This window comes from Denticeps clupeoides, chromosome 8, assembly GCF_900700375.1.
Source record: "Denticeps clupeoides chromosome 8, fDenClu1.1, whole genome shotgun sequence".
Classification (NCBI taxonomy): Eukaryota; Metazoa; Chordata; class Actinopteri; order Clupeiformes; family Denticipitidae; genus Denticeps; species Denticeps clupeoides.
The window spans coordinates 8,336,049-8,359,999 of record NC_041714.1 but is presented as its reverse complement, the minus strand read 5'-3'; the positions used below and the strand labels follow the sequence as shown (position 1 = coordinate 8,359,999).

At 43.3% G+C, this 23,951-nt stretch overlaps 1 protein-coding gene across 2 annotated transcripts in view; it reads right to left on the bottom strand.

The window, feature by feature from the left end:
- The window catches only part of ptk7b (protein tyrosine kinase 7b), a 44,874-nt gene that overhangs the window by 8,946 nt on the left and 11,977 nt on the right, over window positions 1-23,951 (bottom strand). For both annotated transcript variants that reach the window (XM_028990144.1, XM_028990145.1), the window contains exons 2-8: window positions 8,097-8,393; window positions 4,261-4,363; window positions 3,999-4,183; window positions 2,585-2,732; window positions 1,858-1,988; window positions 567-833; window positions 30-166 (exon numbers count right to left, since the gene is read on the bottom strand). In XM_028990144.1, coding sequence (XP_028845977.1) covers window positions 30-166; window positions 567-833; window positions 1,858-1,988; window positions 2,585-2,732; window positions 3,999-4,183; window positions 4,261-4,363; window positions 8,097-8,393 — 1,268 coding nt within the window. The remainder of the gene's footprint in view (window positions 1-29; window positions 167-566; window positions 834-1,857; window positions 1,989-2,584; window positions 2,733-3,998; window positions 4,184-4,260; window positions 4,364-8,096; window positions 8,394-23,951) is intronic.

Genomic DNA, 23,951 nt, shown 5'->3' with positions numbered 1-23,951 from the left:
TCAGTAATGAGAGGACTGTAAAGAGGCACCTCTTCTGTAATGATGTTGGTACCACGACGCCAGACAACATGAGGAGTGGGTGTTGCCCTGGCATGGCAGTGCAAGTATCCTGCTTGGCCTTCCAGCATCTCTGTGTCCTGGGGCGGAGTTACCCACTCAGGGCGAGCTGGGAATGGGTGGGAATGAATGCACTAAATTCACTTTCATCCCAATCAAGAATTACTTCAAAACTTGCAGCAAATACTCATATAACGAACCAGTCAAACCAAATAAACTGATGTGATGTCACTCTGTAAAAAGAATGACACTGGCCTATTATTTGATGGATCTAGTAGTTCATTCTGAAGTCCTATTTGAGAATCAAAACATTAAAGAATATTAGAACTGAGACAGGATACACAGATAAAACCTGAATTTAAGGTATTGGTCTGACCTCCATCAAGCATTCTTCCTTCAAATATTTTTTCATCTTGTTGATGACAGTAAGGATGACATTTTAACGTTTCTGGGATGTGTTCATGTGTTGATGATGCTGAAGGTGGGGAGCAAGGACACTGGCCACTCACTGGCCACTGTGACTGTGAGCTGCTGCCTCCTCTCTCCAGCTTTGTTCTTGGCCACACATGTATAGGAGTCCGAGTCGCTCCCGTTGGTGGGGCTGAAGACCAGGTCGGTGCCATCTTGGTACACTCTGCCCACGGTCGGCACCCGCCGGCCCCTGTGCTCCCACCACACCTCTGGCTCTGGATGGCCGCTGGGTGGATAACATTTAACCCTTTCCAGCGTGTCAGCGGTGAACACCCGCGGCATGATTGGGTCCATCTCATTAATTTCTGAGAAAAAAGGAATTATTTTTACATTTTACACATACAGTTGGCACAGTAAATTTTTACAGTATTGCCAAGTCAGGCCAAGAGGATATTTTACTGCAAGGACCCACATCCATACTAGATTACATATGTACAACATGGGCCCTATAGTGTTCTGAATGAGAGGATTTGAAACAGAAACTGAAACCATGCACACAGGCGTGTCCCAATCCAGTTTAGCGTTGCCATGGATTACACAAGGTTTATGTGAATTAGTGAGGTTCAGCAGGGCGGTGTGGTCCCCTGTGCTTAGACTACAGACACTGCAGCTCCTCCTTGGTGAATTAAAAACTCTTCCTCCGGTTTACACAGAGCTATAAATGTTGCAGCAGTTCAGTCACAACAGAAGTGAATGGATTCAGCACAGCCTCATTTACATTCAACTCCAGGTAAATTTACAAAAACACTCAAATAGACAAAGAAAGACACTCAGTATTCTACATGATTAATGGAAAATAAATACGGTGTTTTATTAAAACTGGACTAACAAAAAATACCTAGTCAACAAAATTTGACTAAGACACCCAGACAGTAACTGGGAGCCAGGCTACTAGCTGAACTGATTTAATAGGTGAACAGTATATGGTGCCACTTATAGCAGCAGAATTTGGCACACGTCAATCAATAATTCACCTCCCATGCTTGTATACTAAGAACAGTAGTCTGATTTAATGGTCTATGCATGGAAACGTGCTGCCTGAGAAGGTTGTAGCTGTGTGGATGTCAACAAAGCAGGATGTTAATAGACATCAGCTGCCCTGAGACAATGAGTGTGGGTGTGTGTGCGTGTATGAAAAGAGGGGTTACTGGATGCAGTAAATAACAGGCCCTGTCAGTCTGTGGGCTGAACTGACAAGTTTACAATGTGTATAGAGTGTTGAGGAAAGAACCTGTTTCTTTGGTTGCCTGGAACTAAATTAAGACACTAATCTGACACTGACATGCTGAACTGTGAATGTCATAATGTATGTGTGTTTGAGTCTCTCACCGGCAATGTATAGAGTAGCCTGTAGGGTGACATCTCGACCAGTGGGCCCATGAGCCACACACCTGTAGGTGCCTGTGCTACGCTGCTTGACTTGAGTAATGAGGAGGGTGCCGTTGTTGTACAGAATTAACCTGCAGAAACACAAATGCACAGTGATTTAGCTAATGATCACAAAAGAGAGAAAGACCATGTTGATAGACTGGATAGACTGATAGACACTATGACTTGTTTGTAACAGGGCGCTGCTTGACAGCCTATAAGGCAGCTTTCACAGCTTCATCAGAGAGCTCTGGAGTGTGGAACTGTCCCGGAAAAGAGGCGCTCCAGCCATTCTGGACCCTTCTGGATCATTGTGTGTCTAGCCTGAACTGCTTATTCCACTAGCCACAAAACTTACCAGAAGATAAAGAGAATTAGTGAGTTGTGTATCTCAAACAGATAAAAGACATGATCAGAGATCAAAAGAACTGAATGTAAACTCAAGCAGAGAACATGTTAGATCTGGCAAAACATCCGTTAACATCAGAGAGACACATTAAAAAAAAATGGAGAAATGTGATATATGTAATGTCAGGCTAAGAGGATATATGACAATATGAACTCATAAAAACATCCCTACAAGAATGCATAACGACTGCATGGGTCTCCGGGCTCCTGAATGAGAAATGGAAACTGAGACTGCGCACACTGACAATTCTCTAATGTTATATATGAGATAGTACCGTACCGGGTTTTGTTGAACACAGGCTCGCTTTCATGGAACCACTGCACCATGGGGGGCGGCTCTGCAGTGAACTGGCAGTGGAAGACTGCCTCTTGGTTCCGAAAAACCACCTGGTCCTCCGGGACCACCACTGGGACAGGGAAGCTCTTATCTGGGCAAAGAGGGACCAAAAACAACAGGTTTACAGAGAGACCAACATGGAGAGTGTATCTTGATTACGATTCCACAGAATTTAACAATCACCCCGAGGTGATGCAGGATATTAACACCTCTGAGCCAGGCCGCACCTTGTTTCTTGCACTTGTGATACTTTGTAAGAGCTTGACATTACAAAAAAGCTGTATTAGCCCAAATATAGGACAATCTTGAATATGAGATGGCACTTTTACCAGACCAATATGGTATTTCTACTACAGCAACAGGGTAGAACTAGTAAAAGTTACACAATCTCCTCCTACAACAGCAAATACTACAGAAATCACTGCAACAGTAAACATAACAGTTGCAACAGCAATTAACAATAGTATATATAATAGTTTCATTATGAAATTGCAAGATAGTGATTAAGATTGAGCTGTTATTAGTTCAACGATCTGAAAGATGGAAGCCGTCGTAACCTCTCATCACATGAGGCTGAAAACTGCTGTATGTTTCTGTAGCCAGAGGCGCTTCCGAGCTCCGAGGGCAGCCTGTTCTGCAGCAGTCAACCATGACCGCATTCAGGAGCCGACGCACCTTCTGTTCCTTTTCTTTTAACAACCTGCCTGATCTCTCAATCTGCTAATCTGCTGCCTGGCGGGTAACAGTGGAGGTGGAGAGTGTGGGAACGTGAATGCAGTGTGGGTGGTGTACTGCCACCAGGAGTTTATTATGCAGGGTAATGCATTCCTGACTGTGTAGATGGACATAACACACACACAGGTGAGCAGACAACCCACCGTCTCCATAACAAGCTTTCAAATTGTATTACACTCCCCCGTAATCCTGTTAGCATCTCTCAGCAGTGCTCCTCACTCCCGTCAGGTAATCTCATCTGACGATGCAGTCTGGGCGCTAATGCAGCTATCAAGTGACTAAAACAAACCAGCGCAGGTGTGAAAACACTTGAGGAATGAGGGAAACGGGAGGGAACGACTAATGTCACGCTACTGTGATACTGGAGAACTGTCAGACCTTTAAGGTCCAGATGAGTGGGAAATGAGGGATGTCTGCGGGGGTCAACATGAATTAGGAGGGCCGTCATCAATCCATCAGCTCCTGTTGTTCTAAAAGGCCATGGCCATTTCAGATCGAACCCTTAGATCCTATATTTCAGTTTTGCCTGTGGCTGATTGGATCCTCAGATTTCACTGAGTGTGGGGTGGGTGGGTTTTCAGATTTTTTTGGCCCTGTTGATAGGGATTTTCAGAGTACAGACCTACGATGTCGAGGGTGAAGTTCTTGTTGCTGCACACTTGTCCGAGGGGGTTGTGGGCACAGCAGTAGTACAGGCCGCTGTCGTCGGGGCTTGCGCTCTTCACAGTGAGCGTGCGCTCCTTGTTGTTGATCTGGTGACTTCTCTCAGTCAGCTGGACACCATCCTTATACCACTTATAGTTGGGCCTGAGGACAGGGTAGAAGGGTCTCAGTTCCTGAGCTAGTGAGACTATACAAGTCACCTGAGAACAGGGTTGACTCACCGTGGGTGCCCATCAATGTGGCAGCGCAACGTGACTGGCTGAGAGCTCTCAATCTTGGCCTCAGAGGCAGGTTCTTTCAGGGTCACACCTCCACTCTCCAACCCTGACAGACAAGATAGAGCCAAAATGAAAAAAAGTCTGGAGGCAGAGCAACTGTCAGCAGAATTACTTAACAAAACAAAAGGTTTTCTCAGGGAATTATCCTTAGTTCTACATTAAAGTAAAGAGTAAAAAAACCTTCATTGGTAGCCATGTGTGTACAGTAGTACTGCTATAACTATACTATGCATAATTATCACAGCCATATACATATAATACATGGAATTAATACAAACACATTCAAACATATAGAACAAATAAGGCAAGGATGTTTGGACACTGTTCTGAGTCAGATGTAGCCATAGCTTCATGAAAGCAGCATTTTAAATCAGTCAGATCACCTTACAGATGCTGAGAGCTTTTACATCCATGAGGAAAATGGGACATTTCTTCAGCTTGAATACTGACTGATAAAAAAAACAAAAAAAAAACAACATGTAGAAACCATGCTGTCTGCCAGTGTCCCAGATGTATTCATACCTGTGTGTGTGTGTGTGTGTGTGTATACAGTCTAGCCTTGGGCTGTATACCGCTGACATGTTTTTATCGTCTATAAAATATGTAAAGAATGAATGCCACAGACTAGAGATTGGTTTGGCGGGGGTGGGGGGGTATAGGTGGGGGCGGGTATAGGTGGGGGCAGGGTGACCAATGAGGTCAGAGGGGGTGCTACAGCAAGAGGGAAAGAGAGAGAGAGATAAGTCATAATGCATTAATGCAAGCACAGAGCACACATCACACACACACACACACACACACACACACACCCTCAGGAAGACACTAAGTGTCTTTTACGGAACCTGAGCTCTCAGTGCATGGCCTTCCTTTCGACTCACGCAACCCTGCAGACATTCAGTGGGTCCTAGGCCAACCTTACAGCACTGAGGCAGACCTGAAGAGGCTTCTGCTCTACTCTGATTTGAATGTTTTCTGGTTTTCCTGGCTGTCTGGTGGATGAGTGTGAGGTGCTCACACACAGTCATTAGTGTCTGAAAGGACAGTGGTGGGGCAGCTCAGTAGCTGTTTCCTCCTCCTCCTCCTCCTCACTGCATATGACACGCAGGAGACGAACTGTCTGCACCATCAGCTGAACTGAATTTGAAGGGTCTAATGAATTTAACATAACCACAGTCATCTTCTGTAGGGGCTTCCAGGCCATTGACCCAGCTCTGGTGCTGATGCTGGGTGTAGTTGTGTTGGGAAGGAAGTGAGGCAAAAGACGGCTTCAAAAGAATAAAGCCACCACAAGGCAATGTGTGTGTGTGTGTGTGTGTGTGTGTGTGTAGCAGGTTATCAATGTTCAGCTCAGGTTAGTGGAATGGAAATGTCAGACTGATGGTAGATCATGTTTGTTGCATTTGGAATGCTAATATCAGTGTGAGACACTCCTGGACATCAGAAACTCAACAGCCAGAGTGAGAACCTGGAGAGCTCATACAATTACCAACCAAATGCATTTAAAATGAGAACTTCAAAGGAAATTGTCCTCACAGAAATATCCTGACGCTGTGTGAGTGTGTGTAAGTATGCCTGTTTGTGTGTAAGGGTAAGAAATAACCCCATACACACATATTGCTGTTGCACTGAGGTTGAAAGTGATGAACTACAGAAGCAGTGTTCATCCACATTTACAAGTGTTCTACCTATAATAGCAGAAATATTACATATTATTCAGTCAGCATGTGTCTAAATGTATCAGAGTTGGTAAATGAAACCAGATACCATAAGCAGTCAGTTTATACTGCACCAATAGGAAATAAAACTGTGTTATTATGAAGAAAATGTTTAGATAAAAATACGTATATAGGAAATAAAACAACTTTTTAAAATGAACAATTTCATTATGTCAGCAGAGTTTATTCCATAATAACAGTTCTCAGCAGTTTATTATATGTGGTGTTATTCATATTGTTTATGCAGTATGACCTCAATCAATATCGGATAGGATTCTTACACATTTTTACAAAAGAATTTCCATGCCAATTTTTCATGACCATATGTTCTAGGGTGGTAGTAGCCTTGGGGTAACACACTCGCCTATGAACCAGAAGACCCAGGTTCAAATCCCACTTACTACCATTGTGTCCCTGAGCAAGACACTTAACCCTAAGTTGCTCCAGGGGGGGACGGTCCCTGTAACTACTGATTGTAAGTCGCTCTGGATAAGGGCGTCTGATAAATGCTGTAAATGTAAATGTTCTAAGAATTGTCTGTGCAAATTTTGAAAAACTAAATTCATTACTACCCTGAAAAGCTGAATTTAAATGACAACGTTTCTTCCTCCAAGTTGGCGTAATTCCTGAGTAAAATGGGCCTGATCAGGTTCGAGCAAAGATAATCAGCTGTAATTTATATGATTTTTAAAAGAAGACACGTGGCTTCAGAGGAGCTGGAATATGGAAGTAACGCATCCAGCACCATGTAACTGTGTTCACTACGTAAAGCCAGCAAAGATACTATAAACCTGCACTAGTTTTAAACTTTGTAGTTGTAAAAAAAAAAAAAGTTTCTTGTGCAGTCTTATGGGAACTACGCGCTATATTCCAAAACTTTTCTGAAGTGATGTGAAAATGAAAGTGAAGTGATTGTCATTGTGAAACACTGCAGCACAGCACATGGTGACACAACAAAATGTGTCCTCTGCTTTTAACCATCACCCTTGGTGATCAGTGGGCAGCCATGACAGGCTCCCGGGGAGCAGTGTGTGGGGAGCGACTGTGCATTGCTTTTTTCCCCCAAGGCCTGGAAAATTCTCTTTACAAATTCCATAACTTTTCCTGGTTTTTAATGACCATAAGAACCCTGATCGGATTGTGGTGGACATGATGGTATGGATGTGGGCTGTATGTGAGAATGTACAGAGAGGGCACAATGCCAACCCAGACCAGACAGACAAACCACCCATCACCATCCTACCCAACAGTAATCTGTCGATTGGCAGGCCGCGGGGAAACCCAAGACGGCCCTTATGGATTTAATGACACAGCAGAGAGCAGCACAGAGTCCGGGAGTGGCAGAGTACCTGAGTACAAAAACAGCACAAAAGCTCGGGAAGCGAAGTGCTTGTTGGAGTACAGTGTAAGCTGGGGAATAATTATAGAGCTACAAGGCAAATTCTACACTCCTCCACTCTTTGTTCACAAAAGCCTTTTTCAGAGAAGAGATGTTTTGTTACAAGCTTAAAAAAAAACTCAATGAAACAAAAAACAAGCTTAAAATTACACGCCTCATATTGAGTTACGTTGAGAGGTCTTCGCCAGTCACCTGCAATGGAAAAACGCTGAATGCCTGAGCATCAGCCAGCTGGAGTGAGAATCTAAATTTGAGAAATCTGTGGCATTACTTGTGACATTAACGAAGTAAAAGAACGTTATTGTTTCTCCTCCAGAGTTCCTTGAGAAGAATTTGATGCATTCTCAGGGTTTGTTTCAAACTAGCTGGGAACACAGTTTCACACCAGAGAGTAGAATTTAAGAGAGTTGATTCAGTGTGAATAAACATCCAGAGAAACAAAACTGGTCTACATCATGTGTGAGTGAACGGATTATCATGGGATTCAACTTTGTGCCAGACCTGTCAGTGTTAGTGAGAGTCAGCAATCCTGCAGGATGAACACATTTTCACCCATTTTTAATTTGTGTGCACAATGGAAACGTCAAAAAACGGGTTGCAGAAAAAAGCTAGCCATTTCTAACAAAAATAAACTCTAAATCCCGGCTAGTTGTAAACTCACTCACATTTAATGTTGAACGATGCGTTGACGGAACGTGCCGTTTCGCCCGTCACGGTGTTGCTGGCCACGCACTGGAACATTCCGGTGTCCAGGTGGCGGTCGATGGCGGTGAACTTGAGGTCGCTCCCCTCTTGGAAGCGGCGCTCCGTGTTGTGCACGGGTTCTCCATTGCGCAACCAACTGTAGACCACATTGGTGGGGATATTCACCTCACAGCTCATCATGGCGCTGCGGCCATTCAAGGCATCCTGGGGTGTGGGCTCCTTGGAGAAGTAAATGGCAGAGGCCTGGATGCACAGGACTGTATAGAGAGAACGAGAGGGAGAGAGAGAATTGTCTTAGCAAACCACTTTTATCAATAACACGTTGTTTTAGATTTAAACCAAAATGACCAAAAATGTATCTGGTAACGGGCAGAAGATCTTAATGGATTTTTCTGGGGAACTTGCCTTTCAACGTGGTATGTACTACTGGGGTGTTGTCCTTTCTAGTTTTTATTGAAATTCAATAGATTGTACCAATTTTGAATCTGAAAAGTGGGTGGACAACTAGGGTGGTGGTTTAGCTGGTAAGCAAGCGGACCTGAAATCTGAAGGTTGCCGGTTCGAATCCCGAACCGCCAAGGTGCCACTGGGGAAAGTACCGTCCCCACACACTGCTCTGCCTTTCATGGATTCGATATGGATTTAAATTGTTTTTTTGCAAGCCCCTACAGCACACGTCCTTACTTTTCCTGAAATACCATGAGTTCCTGTCTTTGTAAGGACATTTGATACTGACTAAAATACAAGGACAAGGACACACACACACACACACACACACACACCTGGCAGGGGAACTAAAGCCTCCCAGGTCGGCCAAGAATAAAGGAATCCTTTCACAGCACCCAGTACGTCGGTCTCTATCACACATTCCAGCGAGGCTCCAGCTCACACTGTTTACCTGCTCGGTATTTATCTGAGACCTTCTGATTATGAAACACGAAGCGGAGGGAGAAAAGAAAAAAAAAAAAAAAAGTTGTCCTGAAATACTACTTCCTGCCCGTAGTTTGCAGTTTCACCTGTATGTTGTCTCTTCTACAGCAGAACGTCAGAGAAGAGGTCCTCAAATCCAGTCTCATTAACGGCTTCATCATGCCGGTGTTGCGTTTCAGGAGCAGAAGTCCTCCACCTCCTGATTAATGTACAACCCGTAAGAATCAGACGTTCATGTGAGGGGCGAGAGATAAAAGCAGGAGAGCTGGAGGATTTTATGTCTGGAGAATTCTGCCAAGTTTACAGTGCTGTTCAAACAGTGAGGGCACAGTGACCTACATCTCTCTCTCTCATATACACACACACACACACACACACACACACACACACACAGTCCTGCTGGCATGTCACAGTCAGATTGTGTTACCGCCAGCAAGAGCTTTGAAGAGCTCTACTTCTAAGTTCTGCTTGCATTTGGAAGGCAGGCAGCACATAATAAAAAAACTGAACATCTCCATCAGCTCCACAACAGACCAAATCCACAAAACCAAAAAAAAGGTCACACAATGGGGAACTGGCCCTCAGCCTACAGGAGAAAATAAGATCTTCCAGTGCCTTTAAGCATCAGCATCAGTACAGTGTTCTTCAGAATGAAGACACAGGAATGTCTCTGAGTCCTGCTGCCTGGTAAAGACCAGCATGGAGAAGAAAAACTTCAGCAGCTGCCCTCATGAGACACATGCTGTCCTGTGTGGAAGATGCAGGGGAAAAATGTGAGAGGCTTTGCTCCCACAGTCTCTATTACAGCGAAGTAAACCAGACCCGGAGCGTAAACTTGTCCGTATGAGCAACAAGATGGAAGGATCACATGATCTGATATAAAAAAAAAAAAAAAAAGAAAAGAAAGATGGAGATCTTACACACCCAGTGAAAGAGTGCAGACAGCAGATTACATCTCTTCAGCTACACTGAAAACTCATCAAAAGTGAAAGCAGCAGCTTCAAAGGGCCTCCACATGGCAGACACACGCAGTCACGATTTTCAAATATTAATTGCCACTATTTTGATGCTTTGGACATCAAAATAGTGGATGTTCTCAAAAAGCTTTCACTTCAAGTTGAAATCCATTACTGATACTGCAAAATCATAAACAACAACAACAAAAAAAGAACATGGAACATGACCAAAAAAAAAAGTTTTGCATGCACCAGGCAGGCCCTGGCGACTCAGATTTTTTTGCCTAATGAGATTAGTGCTCCACAGTTGAGATAAAGTGGGATTAAAATAAAAAAATTGTGTGCACAAATGGCTGATGGAATAAGAGAGAAGACACAAGAGAACACTGTTTCAGACAACAGTTAACTTTTAGATGGGATCTAAAATAAATCCTGACAGGCACAGGATGCATTAAAACTTTCCACAAGAACTTGAAGTCCCACCATTGTAATAAAGTGGCGTAGGCCCATTAAAGTTATTCACACAGGAGGCAACTTTATTCCGAACAGGAATATCAATTATTTCTGAATCTCATCCATAGGCAATACAGCATCTTCTAATGATTTTCAAGAATAACTAGACTGAATTTAAAAACAAGCCATGCAATCATACAAATCTGAATACAAAAGCAGCATGTGGTGCCACATAAAGACTAAAATACAATTTTAATCACTTAACAAAGAGAAAAAAGAAAAGAAAGAAAAAAAAAAAAAGGAAAAAAAGAGTTTAGAGTTTTGATTGTGTCCAAGATCTAAGCAGTTGAAATAGCCAAGACAAAGAATCAAGCGAGCAGCTGGGACAAATCGAAAAGAGACATCCAAAACCGAGAGACATCATCCCATAAGCCCAGTTATAGACGTATGATTATGTTCAAGCTCCATAATCGAGCGAAAACACATGAGGTCACATTAAGTTGAAGACGTGTCCATGATCCTAATGAGGCACACATGACAGAGTGATGACAGACCAATGAAATCCTGATGGCACAAAGAACTGACACTGGGCACAAGCTGCACAGAGGCGCTGCGCTCCAGTGAAGGAAAACGCTTTGAATTTCTCCACAATCTCCAGACTAAACGGAGAAGACCCTGATCTGATCAGAAGGTGGCCATATTATCAGTTTCCTGGTGCCAGTGAGGAGATAGAAAAGAGGGCAAAATCTCTCCCTGTGTGAAACCTTGTTTTCAAAAGATGAAAAGAACGGAGGGGTGACATTAAGAAGGCAACAAATAATTAAAATGCCCCCAAGCAGCATTCAGGATGAAGACCGCAGGCAAAAAAAGGAAAACCACAGTGAAGCAATCTTCTCATATTCATGCCTCTGATGATGTGGGTCACATAAACAGCAGAATTTAAACTGAAAAGTCACTTTGAATAGTAGCTCAACTGAAAATGATGCTAAAACTAGCTTCACAGTGTTTGAATAACATTCATTTGGAATGTTATTAAATTCAATAGAAGATTCAATATTTCTGAGACCACAAGGAGCGATATATAACCCTTAAATCATGTCTGTCTACCCATGCCAACAGATGATAGCATAAACTAAACTTTCAGAAGAGTATTGTTTTAGCTTAACCGGCTCTTCTCTGTATTAGTTCAAGCTAACTATTTTTGTGCCAAAGATGCAGGCTAGCTATTGTTTAACAGCTACAATGTAAAAATGGCACATCTATAGAAATGGTGCAAAATAGTATTGTCTAAGGTAAATTAACTTAAATTGATGTTTAAGCACTTAATTTTTGGGTCTGGCACCATGTATTAGTCCAGTGGTAGGCATTTTTTCCATCTGGTTTTGCTGTTTTTCTTATTCAGAAAAAGTTCAGATTACTGATGCATGTAAGAGGAATTGATGGCAATTTTATTAATGACAGGCAATTTTATTAAAAGGAAGCTGTTAGACTAGAAGAGACTTTTGTCAGGGTGTGCCCTAGATGCTAAATCAATGAGCTGTTCATCAGTCACAATTTCCTGAACCTAGGAGTGTTGAACCTAGTTTCAGACATTAAAGCACTGACAACTACACCAAAACAGAGCACAGACTGTCCTTTTACAATCGCTATACACGCAGTCTTCATTCCATTTCCCCTTGAAAAGCTCCACTTAAATGTCAAACTCATTGTTAAAGTCTTTATTTAAGCGCCACTCGCATGGAGTGGGGCATTAACATGCACACCACATCGCCAAATCCAACAACCCCGCCTCAATTGTGGCAGTAATTACTACAATGATGGGTCGAGCCCTGAAAACGTGTGATCCAGAATTAAAGCAGCACTGGGCTCATTAAGCTAGTCCGCTGCCGATATCGATGACAATTTGCGCCTGCGCCACACTGGGGCCAGCACTGGGTGGCGAGAGCTTCATCCACTCATTCCCAGCCAAATAAAGCCTTCAACATTATCACTAGGCAACAGTGACATGGCAACCACCTCCCCCCCTCTCCATCTATTCTCACCGGCTTTTTTTTAGTATGACACACCGAAAAGGGGGAAAGGAATCATGATTCTACATTCTATATTCAACAGGGTGAGAGGTCATACTGAAAACCATATATGATGGATTTTAAAAGGTTTTACCCACTTTGGCATATTTGTATAAATTGGTTTGTTCTGACTAGACTATTATATTGTGAATACTGAATCAGAAAAACAAGAGGCACTACACTATAAATTAAAGTATAAACAGTACATGGAATTTCAAAGAACTTTATTGTATATTTGCAGGGTAGGGAGGCATTTTTAAAGTTATCCAGCTCAGAGATCCAAACGTTTCACGCATAAAGCACAATTTTCAAACTGGCACTAAGGGTGGAGCTTGTTTGCTTGTGTAAGGTCAAAGACATCCTCCGGATTTATTTTTAAGATGATGGATATCACTGCTTTAAGGTTACATTAAACACACGACTCTTGATAGATGAGTTTGCAAATCCTTTTCCACAAAAAACAATGAATTCCAGCTCTACTCCCAAAGTGCTTTCCTGACAGCTCCACAATGAGGGGCGAGCCATAAGACCCCGATTCAGAAATGACTCTTAAAAATGCTTTTTAACACTAATTCATGAATATGATTAGTTTGTGAGTGACAATGAATCACCCAATAAATCACTAATTTTGTAGACCGCAGGTTAACCCTATTAACAAAGCTCTGCATGAGAGCAGAGGCGAGCCCAGCCCGCCCATAACCCCGCCCACTGAGCTCGGGGGGAGCTGTTAATAAGGCCACACAGACCGCCTTATTACCACCACCATTACAGAATCACACATCTGGGAATCGGCCTCATCCTGCAACAGCCTCCAAGAGATGGGCCGAGATCCAAGATGCCATCAGGAATGGTTTTCGGCGATGTAGCACAAGGACGGCCTTGTTGAGGCAACAGCTGAAAGGCGACCTCGGGCGTCGTTTAGGAAAAGACAGGGGTATGCGAGTGCAACTGGAATGGAATTAGCAGTGGATGCGCAGCGATGTACAACGGAAAAAGAAGCGGAGCTCCGGTAATAGTCAAGGAAAACCCACCATCCATTCGTAGAAGAACAGGGAGATTTCTTAGCAAACATTTTAAATAAGGGATACACTGATACCTTTTTTGTGCCAATGCCATGTGTCGTGCATAGTGAAGGACAAATATCTAATTTAAGTATAAAATATAATAACATAACATATAATAACATAAGAATATAAAATCGAAAAGTTTTTTTTTCCGAGTTTCATGCATGAGATTAAGGGTGTAACCGGACTTCAATTAGACAAAACAGAGGGGTTTAGCGAAGTGGTTCAGATGATCGGCAGTCAATTAGTTTAAAAACTGAATGTTCTAACACTGCAGAACCAAGAAGATATAAATGAAAAGCATGTCATGTTATGAAATGTAATTGTTCTCTCCAATGTTCTCAGTTTTAATTTCTGTTTTTGGAACATTAAAATATTTTAGTATTTTGAGCTGTGATATTGATAATATCAATAAATACTTTAAAATGTCCACTCACAATCATAACTATTACTTATCGATGAGTACTCATCAGTGATACTCAGTCCAACATAACATTTTAACATTTCTAGATGCTTGAATTTATTTAGTAGTATAACTGCACACACAGTGATTACCGAACTGATGAATAGGAGTACATTTTATATTTACAGCATTTAGCAGACTCCCTTATCCAGAGAGACTTACATTCAGTAGTTAGGCAGCTCAGTGCCCACAGATGACAGATAATGGCCAGACCAGAAGTGTCTGGGCAGCTGCTGCGTGCCAAGCTGTGCTGGCAGGAGCTTGTGAGCCACTTGAGGGATGTGGGGAGAGGGAGAAAAAAAAAAAAAAAAGGAGCAAATGCTTTTCAGCGTGGGACAGTGAAGATCAGGAGGTAGAGAAATTAAGCAGCCCATGCAAATGCAGCCTCCCTCGGGTCCTGACTAAGGGAAAGTTCTATTTTTTCCCCCTATTTTAAAAAAGCGAGACTGCACCAGATGTTCTCAGGACCTGGCTGGGATGCGGGCATCGTAATGAGATCAGACAAGCTCATTCGGTTAACCCGGGTCGGAGGTCTGGGCTCGTTATAAACTGTGCGCTCATTGTCTATACTGGATTTAGGCTTGGGGCCAAATGCCTGGTGAGATAAGAACACCACGCGGCCCCCGTTGCCTTCCCCTGTAAATGAAGCCATTGTGTCCGCCATCTCATTTGGCGTGAAGCTGCAGATAGCGATACGCAACACTTCAGCGTCATGCACGTGCTAGCTCACAGCTGCGCCATTCTCCTTCACAGGACGAGTAGAAACAGGGTCGGACCGTGTTATCCGAGATAAGCCAGCGGCCGTGAGACACCCAGGGCTGACAGAAGAGCCAGGCACTGGCCAAACTTAGATCAACATCAGTTTAGATAAATGATGCGACAGCAGTAAGATAAGCCCGCTGTGGGGGAGGACAGAGGCATCTTTTACGGCCTGCTGCACAGAAATGACGGCGGACTGAAAGACAAGAAATGAAAGCCAGATGAGTGATGACGACATCTGGACTGGTCCATGCCGCCCTCAAAATCAAACGCTCAACCCTAAAAGGTCAACGGCATTAAAGAGATTCTTCATTTCACTGACAGGAGACGGACAGAAAGTTCATCTCGATGATGAAAACCACCATCGGAGATGAACAGGGCACTGGAGGAGACGTGTTCTCCATTCTCATCCCACTGAAGGAAGACCTGCTACAGGCATTATGGCAGCACTGAGGTTTTTTAATTATAGAGCAGGGAGCTCCGCATCACTTCGCCAGACCAGGGAACAACGTAAACCATATTTTCCTCCACACACTCAGCTTTTTTTTTTTTTGATGGCACATGAGGGTCAAAAGAGGTCAGAACCAACGTCCCGAGACTTTACTGCACTCCTCTCCTGATAAGGGTGAAAAAAACGGGAACACAGAGACATGTTAATGATGTGAGAAGCGCACTGGATCAACAGGAACGTTGTGGAGGGGCCAAGGCCTCCCAACAGACCGCCCCACACAAACCACACCTCTAAATTAACAGCAAACCAATGCGCGGGTGATGGTGGCAGTTTATTGCTCACTTATCTGATTTATAGAAGAGGCAGTAAAAGACAGTAAGGACTTGAACAGACAAAAGAGATTAAGGAAAGAATTAAGAAAAAAAAAAAAAAAAAAAAAAAAAAGTGCTGACTAGGACGGTCCCCATTAGCAGAAAAATCCAGACTTTAGAGGGAGAACGGAACATCACACATGAGAATAACCACTGAGAGAGAGAACTTTGTGAACCATAACAGTGGAGCACAGAGAGTTAAAAAGTCTAGAAGGATGAAAGGGGCTGGTTGGTGGTCCGGCTGAGGCCATGATGCTTGACATGGGCCGTTATTGTGACCTGTGTGTTTACGGTAAGCGTGTGTTAATTATTAAGCGTTGAGGTGGTCCAAAGACAATAGCCAACATGTACGACAGGCTGCACCTAGCACGCTCCCTCCCCAGTCCCGTTATCAGAAAGGATCTTAATTAGGCAACATTAACTTGTAATCAGCATTGTCGGGGGTGGACAGAGCACTTCTGTCAGCAGGTGGTCGGTCTTCACTGACAGACACTGAACAGACCAAAAAAAAAAAAAAAACACAACCCAAATACAAAATGACAAGGGATCAAAACCAATTAGGGCCAACGAAGGCATGAGCCACTTACTGCACCCCAGTTCGGCTCAAACTATCCTGTAATTCATTTTATACAGGGCTGAGAGGCCATAGCTAATTTTCCCCTTTGTTTCTTAATGAACTACATTCATCAAAGACTAATCCTGATCTGAGACCAGTCCCCTTCTTAAACCTTCTACAAAAGATAATGTCCAGACTATATGATGATGACAGATTAGTTTGTGGTATATAAACAACTCAAGTTATCAGCATGCAGTAGTGGTAACATGCATCACTACCATGCATAAAACTTAACAATCATTTTTATATGTGTGGAGAAAAACACAAATAAATGCAATTCATATCTTTATAGCATTATAAATATGGCATAACGATAGACATCTTTCATCTGGGACTAAGTAATGTATACAAGGCACTTAAAAAATTTAAATGAATTTCTTTATTTTTTCTCAGGTTTATTACAAGAAACAGCCCACAGGCTGAAATTGCCTTTGAAGAAGCGCCGTCCTTCTGGGCTCCGATCACCGGGGGGCAGGATGGTCTGGAGGTCACTCAGAGGAAGTTTACCACCTGGTGTGTGTACAGTTTGAGTGTTTGTACAAAGATAATATTTATCTTTGCTGATTCCACCACACACCAGCCAGCGATACAGCCGGAAAAGGGGAATCAGCCGACCGATAGTCGGGTGCAGGTCACCTGGAGGTCAATGGTGAAGTAAGGAGAAAGAGAATGTTTCCAATTCTGTTCTTATTCAGACATTTAGGAAAGTTTCGGTAGATAAATCGTCATACATTTTGTTAAAAGCTCAATCTGTAATCGTGGAACCGCTTCAGTGACTAGAAGACTAAATGACTTCTATAAAGAGTTGTACAGGCAACAGAGTAAAGTTCTTTCATCCAGTGTTTACTCGACCCACACGGGCCAAAAGGAGTCACAGCAAAATTCTTGAGGTCCTGAGAATCAGTGTTCTTGATCATTCTATGATATCCCATCTTCCAGGCTCTGCACGCCAATGCTATGCGGTTCTGCTTGAAATATGGCCCTAGGTCCCAGGACACATCTGGATGGCAAATGTCTTCCCTACTGCCACCACCACACACACAGCCTGCATGTAGTGCTGAGTCACACACATTGTTTTTCCAATGTTTTTTTTTTTTTTTTTTGACATCTCACTTCGGGGGGACGTTTCTGCGAGATCAAACGCTCGCGTGGGCTCCATCTGGGGAGGTTAATTTTCCATTCAAACCCTGAATAATGAGGAGGTCCCTGGAAGGCTTCCTGGAAATGAGCTGGAGACAAGGGAGACGTTCATACGCTGCACCGGACAGCTCCGTCTTCCCAGTAGAGAAGAAGAGAGGGAGGCGCCCCAGCCTGAGGGAGGACCTCCTACTTCAAAAGACAATGCAGGGACCACCACTGAACAAACAAAACCAATAGGAGGCCGAGACATGTTAGGTACTGTAATGCAGGAAGAAAAGAAGATTTTTAGAATGAATGCGTGTGCACACTAATACACACCCACACTGACAGAGGCACAAAGCAAATCCAGAAGACAATAACGGGACATTTGCCAGTGCCTCTATGTGAGGACGAGCTGTTAATGAGGACAGGAAGCCATCTGCGGCTGGGATGCTGCTCCAGGGGAAGGGAGGAGGAAGCTGGAGAAAGGAGACCAGCTAGTGGGGATGGTGCCCCATGCTGGCAGCCAATTAGCGACCTTCTGTGGCACACAAGAGCAGGTCCTCCTGTCAATCAAGTCTTCCACAGCAGGGACCAGTGCCACCGCTGTGTGAGGAGCATCACTTAAGTTCACTGTGCTGGAGCAACTAAATACAATTTTATCCTCACTATTTCAGTAAAAATGACCCTAAATAAATAATGGCCACCCACAAATCTTTTGGTGCAGACAGACATGCGTAATAGAGTCAGTGCTATCACATGACCCAGCCCCTGCTGTTTCAGGTCTTTCTGGGAGGTCAACCAAACAGTCTTCCTCAACCCATCTACATTCGTTGCATTTCTCTGTTAGCATACAGCGGGGGTTAAAAATATCTCTCGCGTGATCAGGCTGGGGGTTAACACAGACACAGCCTGAAAGGTTGCATTGAGGCAACACAACACACAAACACAGCACCAGACCCTCGGGCTCAGCAATATCCTGTAGAGCGTCGGTGGTCCAGCGGTGCGCCCTGAACACATTGCTCTATTGCCTGTGAAATGGACACGGCGGCCTGATGCTAAGAGGATTAGGGCTGAGCGCGAGACTGGGTGGACGGGCAGAACTTTTCAGGTCTCTTTCCCTCAGCACCTGTCTGAGGAGCCTTGGGCTAGCCGCAGGCATTGCGCTGCTAGTGCAAGGACGCATGTGGCCTTTGACCCCCAACTAAGATAATATATAATTGCAATATATAAAAATGATATATGAATTGGAAAACTAGAATACAATACAAAATGCATATAGCAAAAGCTATATGAAGAAATTATTTACAAAATGTAATATACAGATAATACAAATACAAATAAAAGGAACCCATGTACTTAAGTATTACTGAAAATATGCAGCAGTGAATCACACAAAGTAACAAAATTGCACTTAATTACTGTAGTGTACAATTAAGCCATGGTTGTCAATTACACACGTCTATCTGAGCAATATGCACCACTACATATTATATTTATATTTAGTTCTGTCTATTTCTATTACATTTTGTGAAATTCGTGTGTAAACCGGTAGTTTTTATTCAATTTAATTTCTATTGTTGAGTATATGTCAATTGGGTCTTAATTAAATAACATCTTTGGTCTATTCTAGACAAAATCTGCATATTTTGTACAGAAGTGGTTTTCCTAGCGGGAATTGGTCCACGTTTTTTCGGAACAGTTTATTGGTTCCTTTCACTGAGCGAACATTCAATGCCCATGTTGCCTCCAGGTCAGGATTAACCTTCTTGTCAGTGTAAACAAAGATGACACTGGAACAAATACTGGTGTTGGGATTATTTCAGAGATTACACTGGAGTTACTTTGTGCTGCTGTTTAAAATTATTATAATGTGACTGTTTCAGTTTTCCACACGTCTCAGGGAAGATGGACGGGCAATGGGGTGGACCTGAGCACTCGAGTGGATCTTCAAAGCGGCATCATAAATAAAACTTCTTTTAAACAATGAGTGATCACCAAACCCGATATGCCGCTCCTCCTTTTCAACTTCAAAATAGCCACCTTGTCACAGTCAGAAGGGCTAATGATTTATCAGCTCTTCTCACATTTCATGGACTTTGAAGCACAATATTAAACCAAACTCAGCTCAAATCACTGCTCCATCCTTAACATGGGTCACTTCTCACAGGGGTCTCCTCCTTCAGTCATTTTCCTCCAGGCCAACTCTAAAGACCTGACCCATTATTCCACTCTCTTATTGACCTGCTCTCAATTGTTAATGGGTGGGAAACAGACTGTTGCGCCGCTGCTGCCTTTCCGGGATTCTTGTCTTTTGGGTTTTCTCAGAAAACCTTCTGGGTTTTCTGAAAACTTTATGTCTGTTTACTCTGGGCAGAGCATTGATTAGCCGGAAAAGCCGGCTTCCAAATAGACAGAGGGAGAGAGAAGAGAGATAGAGTCGTCGGTATGAGGGAATAAGGGAGGGACTCTATTAGAAAGAATGGAAAAGGTAGCAGGATTTTCAAATAGGGGTGTGTGTGTGTGTGTGTGTGTGTGTGTGTGTGTGTGTGTGTGTGTGTGTGTGTGTGTGTATCATAGGTTGACAGAGTGGAACAGTCCCTCTCATCCCGTTCTACCACAGCCTGGGTTATAGAGGTTGCCAAGGCAACTAGAAAGGATGGTCTCACTCCAGGGAGAAGTAGAGGTCAGAGGTCAATTAGGGCAATTTTATTTCTGCACTGTGCACAACTCCACTTACCTTCAGCAGTCTTAAGAGTACCCTACCCTGCCGTTCAACTCACCGGAAAAACAAATGTGGTTTTACCTTTCTTTAATTTATTTCATATTAATCACACAAAGATCATTTATGAGTACAGATTAATGAAAAAATGTCAAAAGCGAAAAAGCGAATGATTTATACCCCGAGCAAAGACATGGCATCCCAACATAATTTCACATGAAATTCTAGCTCAGTGCTAAGTAGTTCGACTCCAACTGAATGAAGGTGGGGGAGCGGTGGTCCTTCTGAAACGTCATGCATGTTTAAACTGAGTGCCAGCTCAGATCATGAATTATTAAGCAGCACTCGCACCATTACACAGATCAATCTAAATATTTGTACACACAGACATGCCGGCCGACGACCCCATCAGGGACCCAGCACAGTTTATCCAATGGCCGTCTGATGTACATATTATGATCAAGCCCTCCTGCTGGTAAGGGAACTAGCAGCGCTGGGCTCTGGTTCAATGGCATGCACTGCGTAGGTCAACGTGCAGAAGGGAATGATGGGACGCTTTTCCAACAAAACATGGGCATCATGCCTGCATGGGTGGGTGCCTCGTTGACAGTTATAAAGGGTGTCTTCATGCCCCGCTAATTTCCAAGCATAGCCACGTTCCTGAATAGCACCCAGAAATCCCTCAGTCAGCCTAGCATTCCCAGGCAGAAAGTGACAAAGGAGGCCATTCATAAAAGGCTGTGCTGAGCAGTCACTCTCTGCACTCCAGAGTGGCCAGAATGGGACTGGGTATAAGGGGTGGACAAGGAAACTCAACCCACGGCTGGCGAGAACTGTGCCAACTGAGCCACGCACAACACACTTAACAGAAGACAACATCTTCAAATGGAGAAATGATGGAGTCAAGTTTGTAAAGAAAAAGGCCTTGAAACGCTGAGAGATGCAGTGACAGCGAAGTGTCAACGCTCCGAATGGGGAAATAACGTGGCAAATCCCCGAGGAGAAGACGGCGCTAGCAGGAGCAGGACTGCTAATTTCCGCATTACATCCCAACCGCGGAGCGGCCCCTTTTACTCTCCTTTCATCTGCCGTCTCTGTGATATTTCAATTAAACGGAGCAGGCTACCAGTTCTCATTAAATCGGGATGCCACTGAGGAAATAAGGGGAGGGAGCGTTGGCACAGTTACAGGCCGCATCCATCCTCTGCACTGAATTTCGGCATTATTTGTGGTTCCTTGGTCAAACATTCTGTTGCTGATGCAAAGTTTGAACCACACAACAAGTTTAAATGGTTATAAACGGCCATAACCCCTACACAGGTATAAATTTCATTTACAAGAAAAGAGACCATCCTGCCAAACCCAAGCAATGACCGGACACTGCAGCTGAATATGAAGGTCCATCCTCTAACCTCCTTCCCGCTTATCTGACGCGTTCATTCCGATCGCTGACAAGATGCTTTTAAAAGGCTTCTTTTTCAGAGGGCATCAGGGCACACTTAGGCTAATGCATTCAGTGCTGAAACAGCATGGCAGGATGTTGAATGTAAAAAGTGGAATGAGAAGAAGCCACGGGTGGACTTGAGTTTCTAAAAACTAAAAACACGACTGAGCTCATTGGTCCTTGCCGCAGCCTAGTGTCTCTGAAGAGACGTGGGCATATCCAGTCTGACAGAACGGCGTGTTCCACTTTTTCCTCATTCCTGCAGTGGGCAACGGTGCAGACCCGTCCCAACGACGCTCCTGCACATAATGATGCCCCCTCCCCCCGCCTGCTGATGTCTGTAGGGCAGGGTCTCAGCCAGAAACACAGTTCTCCCAATTCATGCTTTTCTTTGCTTCTTTCTTTTCACCAAGCAAACAGACCCAAACGCGGCATTAACAAAAGGAGGCTGCCCTTTAGCACTCCTGACTTGGGGTTGGGCAGAACATGTCTGACAAGAGAGGCCATTAAATGAATCACAACGTGACATGAAAAGCGTGTTCCGCACTGAAATGACTTACAAACTGCTGGCAAGTCTGGAAAACTTGACGTTCCAGAATTCAGATCATTAATATCTTTGATAGGTTTGGCATAACGCCCTTCCCATCACGTATTTCAACAGTTGATGCAAGTCACAAGCCTTAGTGTAGGGTTGGTGACTATTATGTTACATTTGAAATTTTGAACAGGCAATCTTTTTAATCTTGCAAGACTGCGTGAATCTTCATTTTAACTTGTACTCGTAGTAGCTATTATAGCAGCTTTTAATGGCGGCCCACTGCTCAACAAGGGTGATGGCTAAAAGCAGAGGATTGTGTCACCGTGTGCGATGCGGTGTTTCACAATGACAATCACTTCACTAATCTCAATACAGCAAGTCAAAACTAAGCAAGAGCTCACCATTATTTTCCAAAGTGTCCAAAGTGACCTACGTTAGGAAGTGACCTACGTTAGTCTGGATAGAAATGTGAATCTTGCAAATATTTTTATTCCTCCACTGTTCATTTTTTTCCCATATCAAATCAACAAAAGCTTTAAAATCGGGTGGGGCCAGTCGATATGAGGGGGGGGGGGACAGATCATGATATACTTTATCATAGCGAACGATTCGATTTTTATCACATTGTTTTACATTTACATTAAAGGCATTTGGCAGACTCCCTTATCCAGATTTCAGATATTGCAAATATTCCAGACTGAAACTTCACACACACACACACACACACACACACACACACACACACACACACAGGCTTAATTTGCTCCACATCTCTTTGGCCCTTACAAGATTGTTTCCATACAACTGATGTTGTGTAACCTTTCCTTTCAACAAAGACTTTACGCAAGGGCAAGTCATTTCCATGACTTTCACTGGCCTCCTCAACTCCATTTTCAGCCATTTGTTCCTTGCTAGCTTTCCGCAGTGAACCGCATGTCTATTTGAAAGTTATGTAAATACACATACAAACATTTCTGCCATTTGATAGTGATTGTGAAAAATGCCCAATGCTCAAATAGATGAATTTTATCATGATCATTGATTGAGATCATATAATCACCCCGACCTGAAAAAAGGGGAATGGATGAGGGAGTTGAACATGATTTACAAAGTAAGAAATAATTCCAGGTCTGTTCATGGACCACAGAATCGGTTTTCTCATGGTCTAATGGTCTTTGTCAATTGTTCCCTGCTGAAGTCCAGTTAAGCTGATATTTTTTACATAAAGACTGGATTAGTGGGGTGTTGGTCCATCTGCCATGGTATTTTTTCTCCAAAGTTCAACTTTTCCATCTAATACACATAGTGTGTCTAGGACTATTGCATATTTCCTATATTGGAGCCTGGAACACTGGTCCTCAGTTTAAAAAAGTTTATCGCTTCGCCTAACTAAAAGAAAGAAACCGGTGACATAACATCACGATTTGCTGCCAAGTCTTCTGAATGGGTCGAGGGAAGAGGAAAAAAAAAAAAAAGAAGAAGAAAAAAAAAAAGGAAAAAAAAAAAAAAAAAAAAAGACCACCCACTGTCCATACCCAAAAAGCAAAAATGGTCAAAGACCCCATGCAAAGGCCAGAGGAAGATAAATACAGAATCATGGAGACAAACAGAAAGCCATCTGTACTAAAATTACAACCTGCAATAAAAGTTCTCCATATGAATCAGAGAACAGCAACGTTAATAATAAGCATGTTAATGAGCAAAGAGTGAAGAGGAGGTGGTCACTTAGGGAGTATGCAACAGGCACCACAGACTCAAGTTGGCACGTATGACATCAGCATCCTTGATATTTATTTAGATGAATAAAAGCATTGACGCTCTTTTTAGAGACCACAGCAAAGTAGGAACTTCACAATGGAG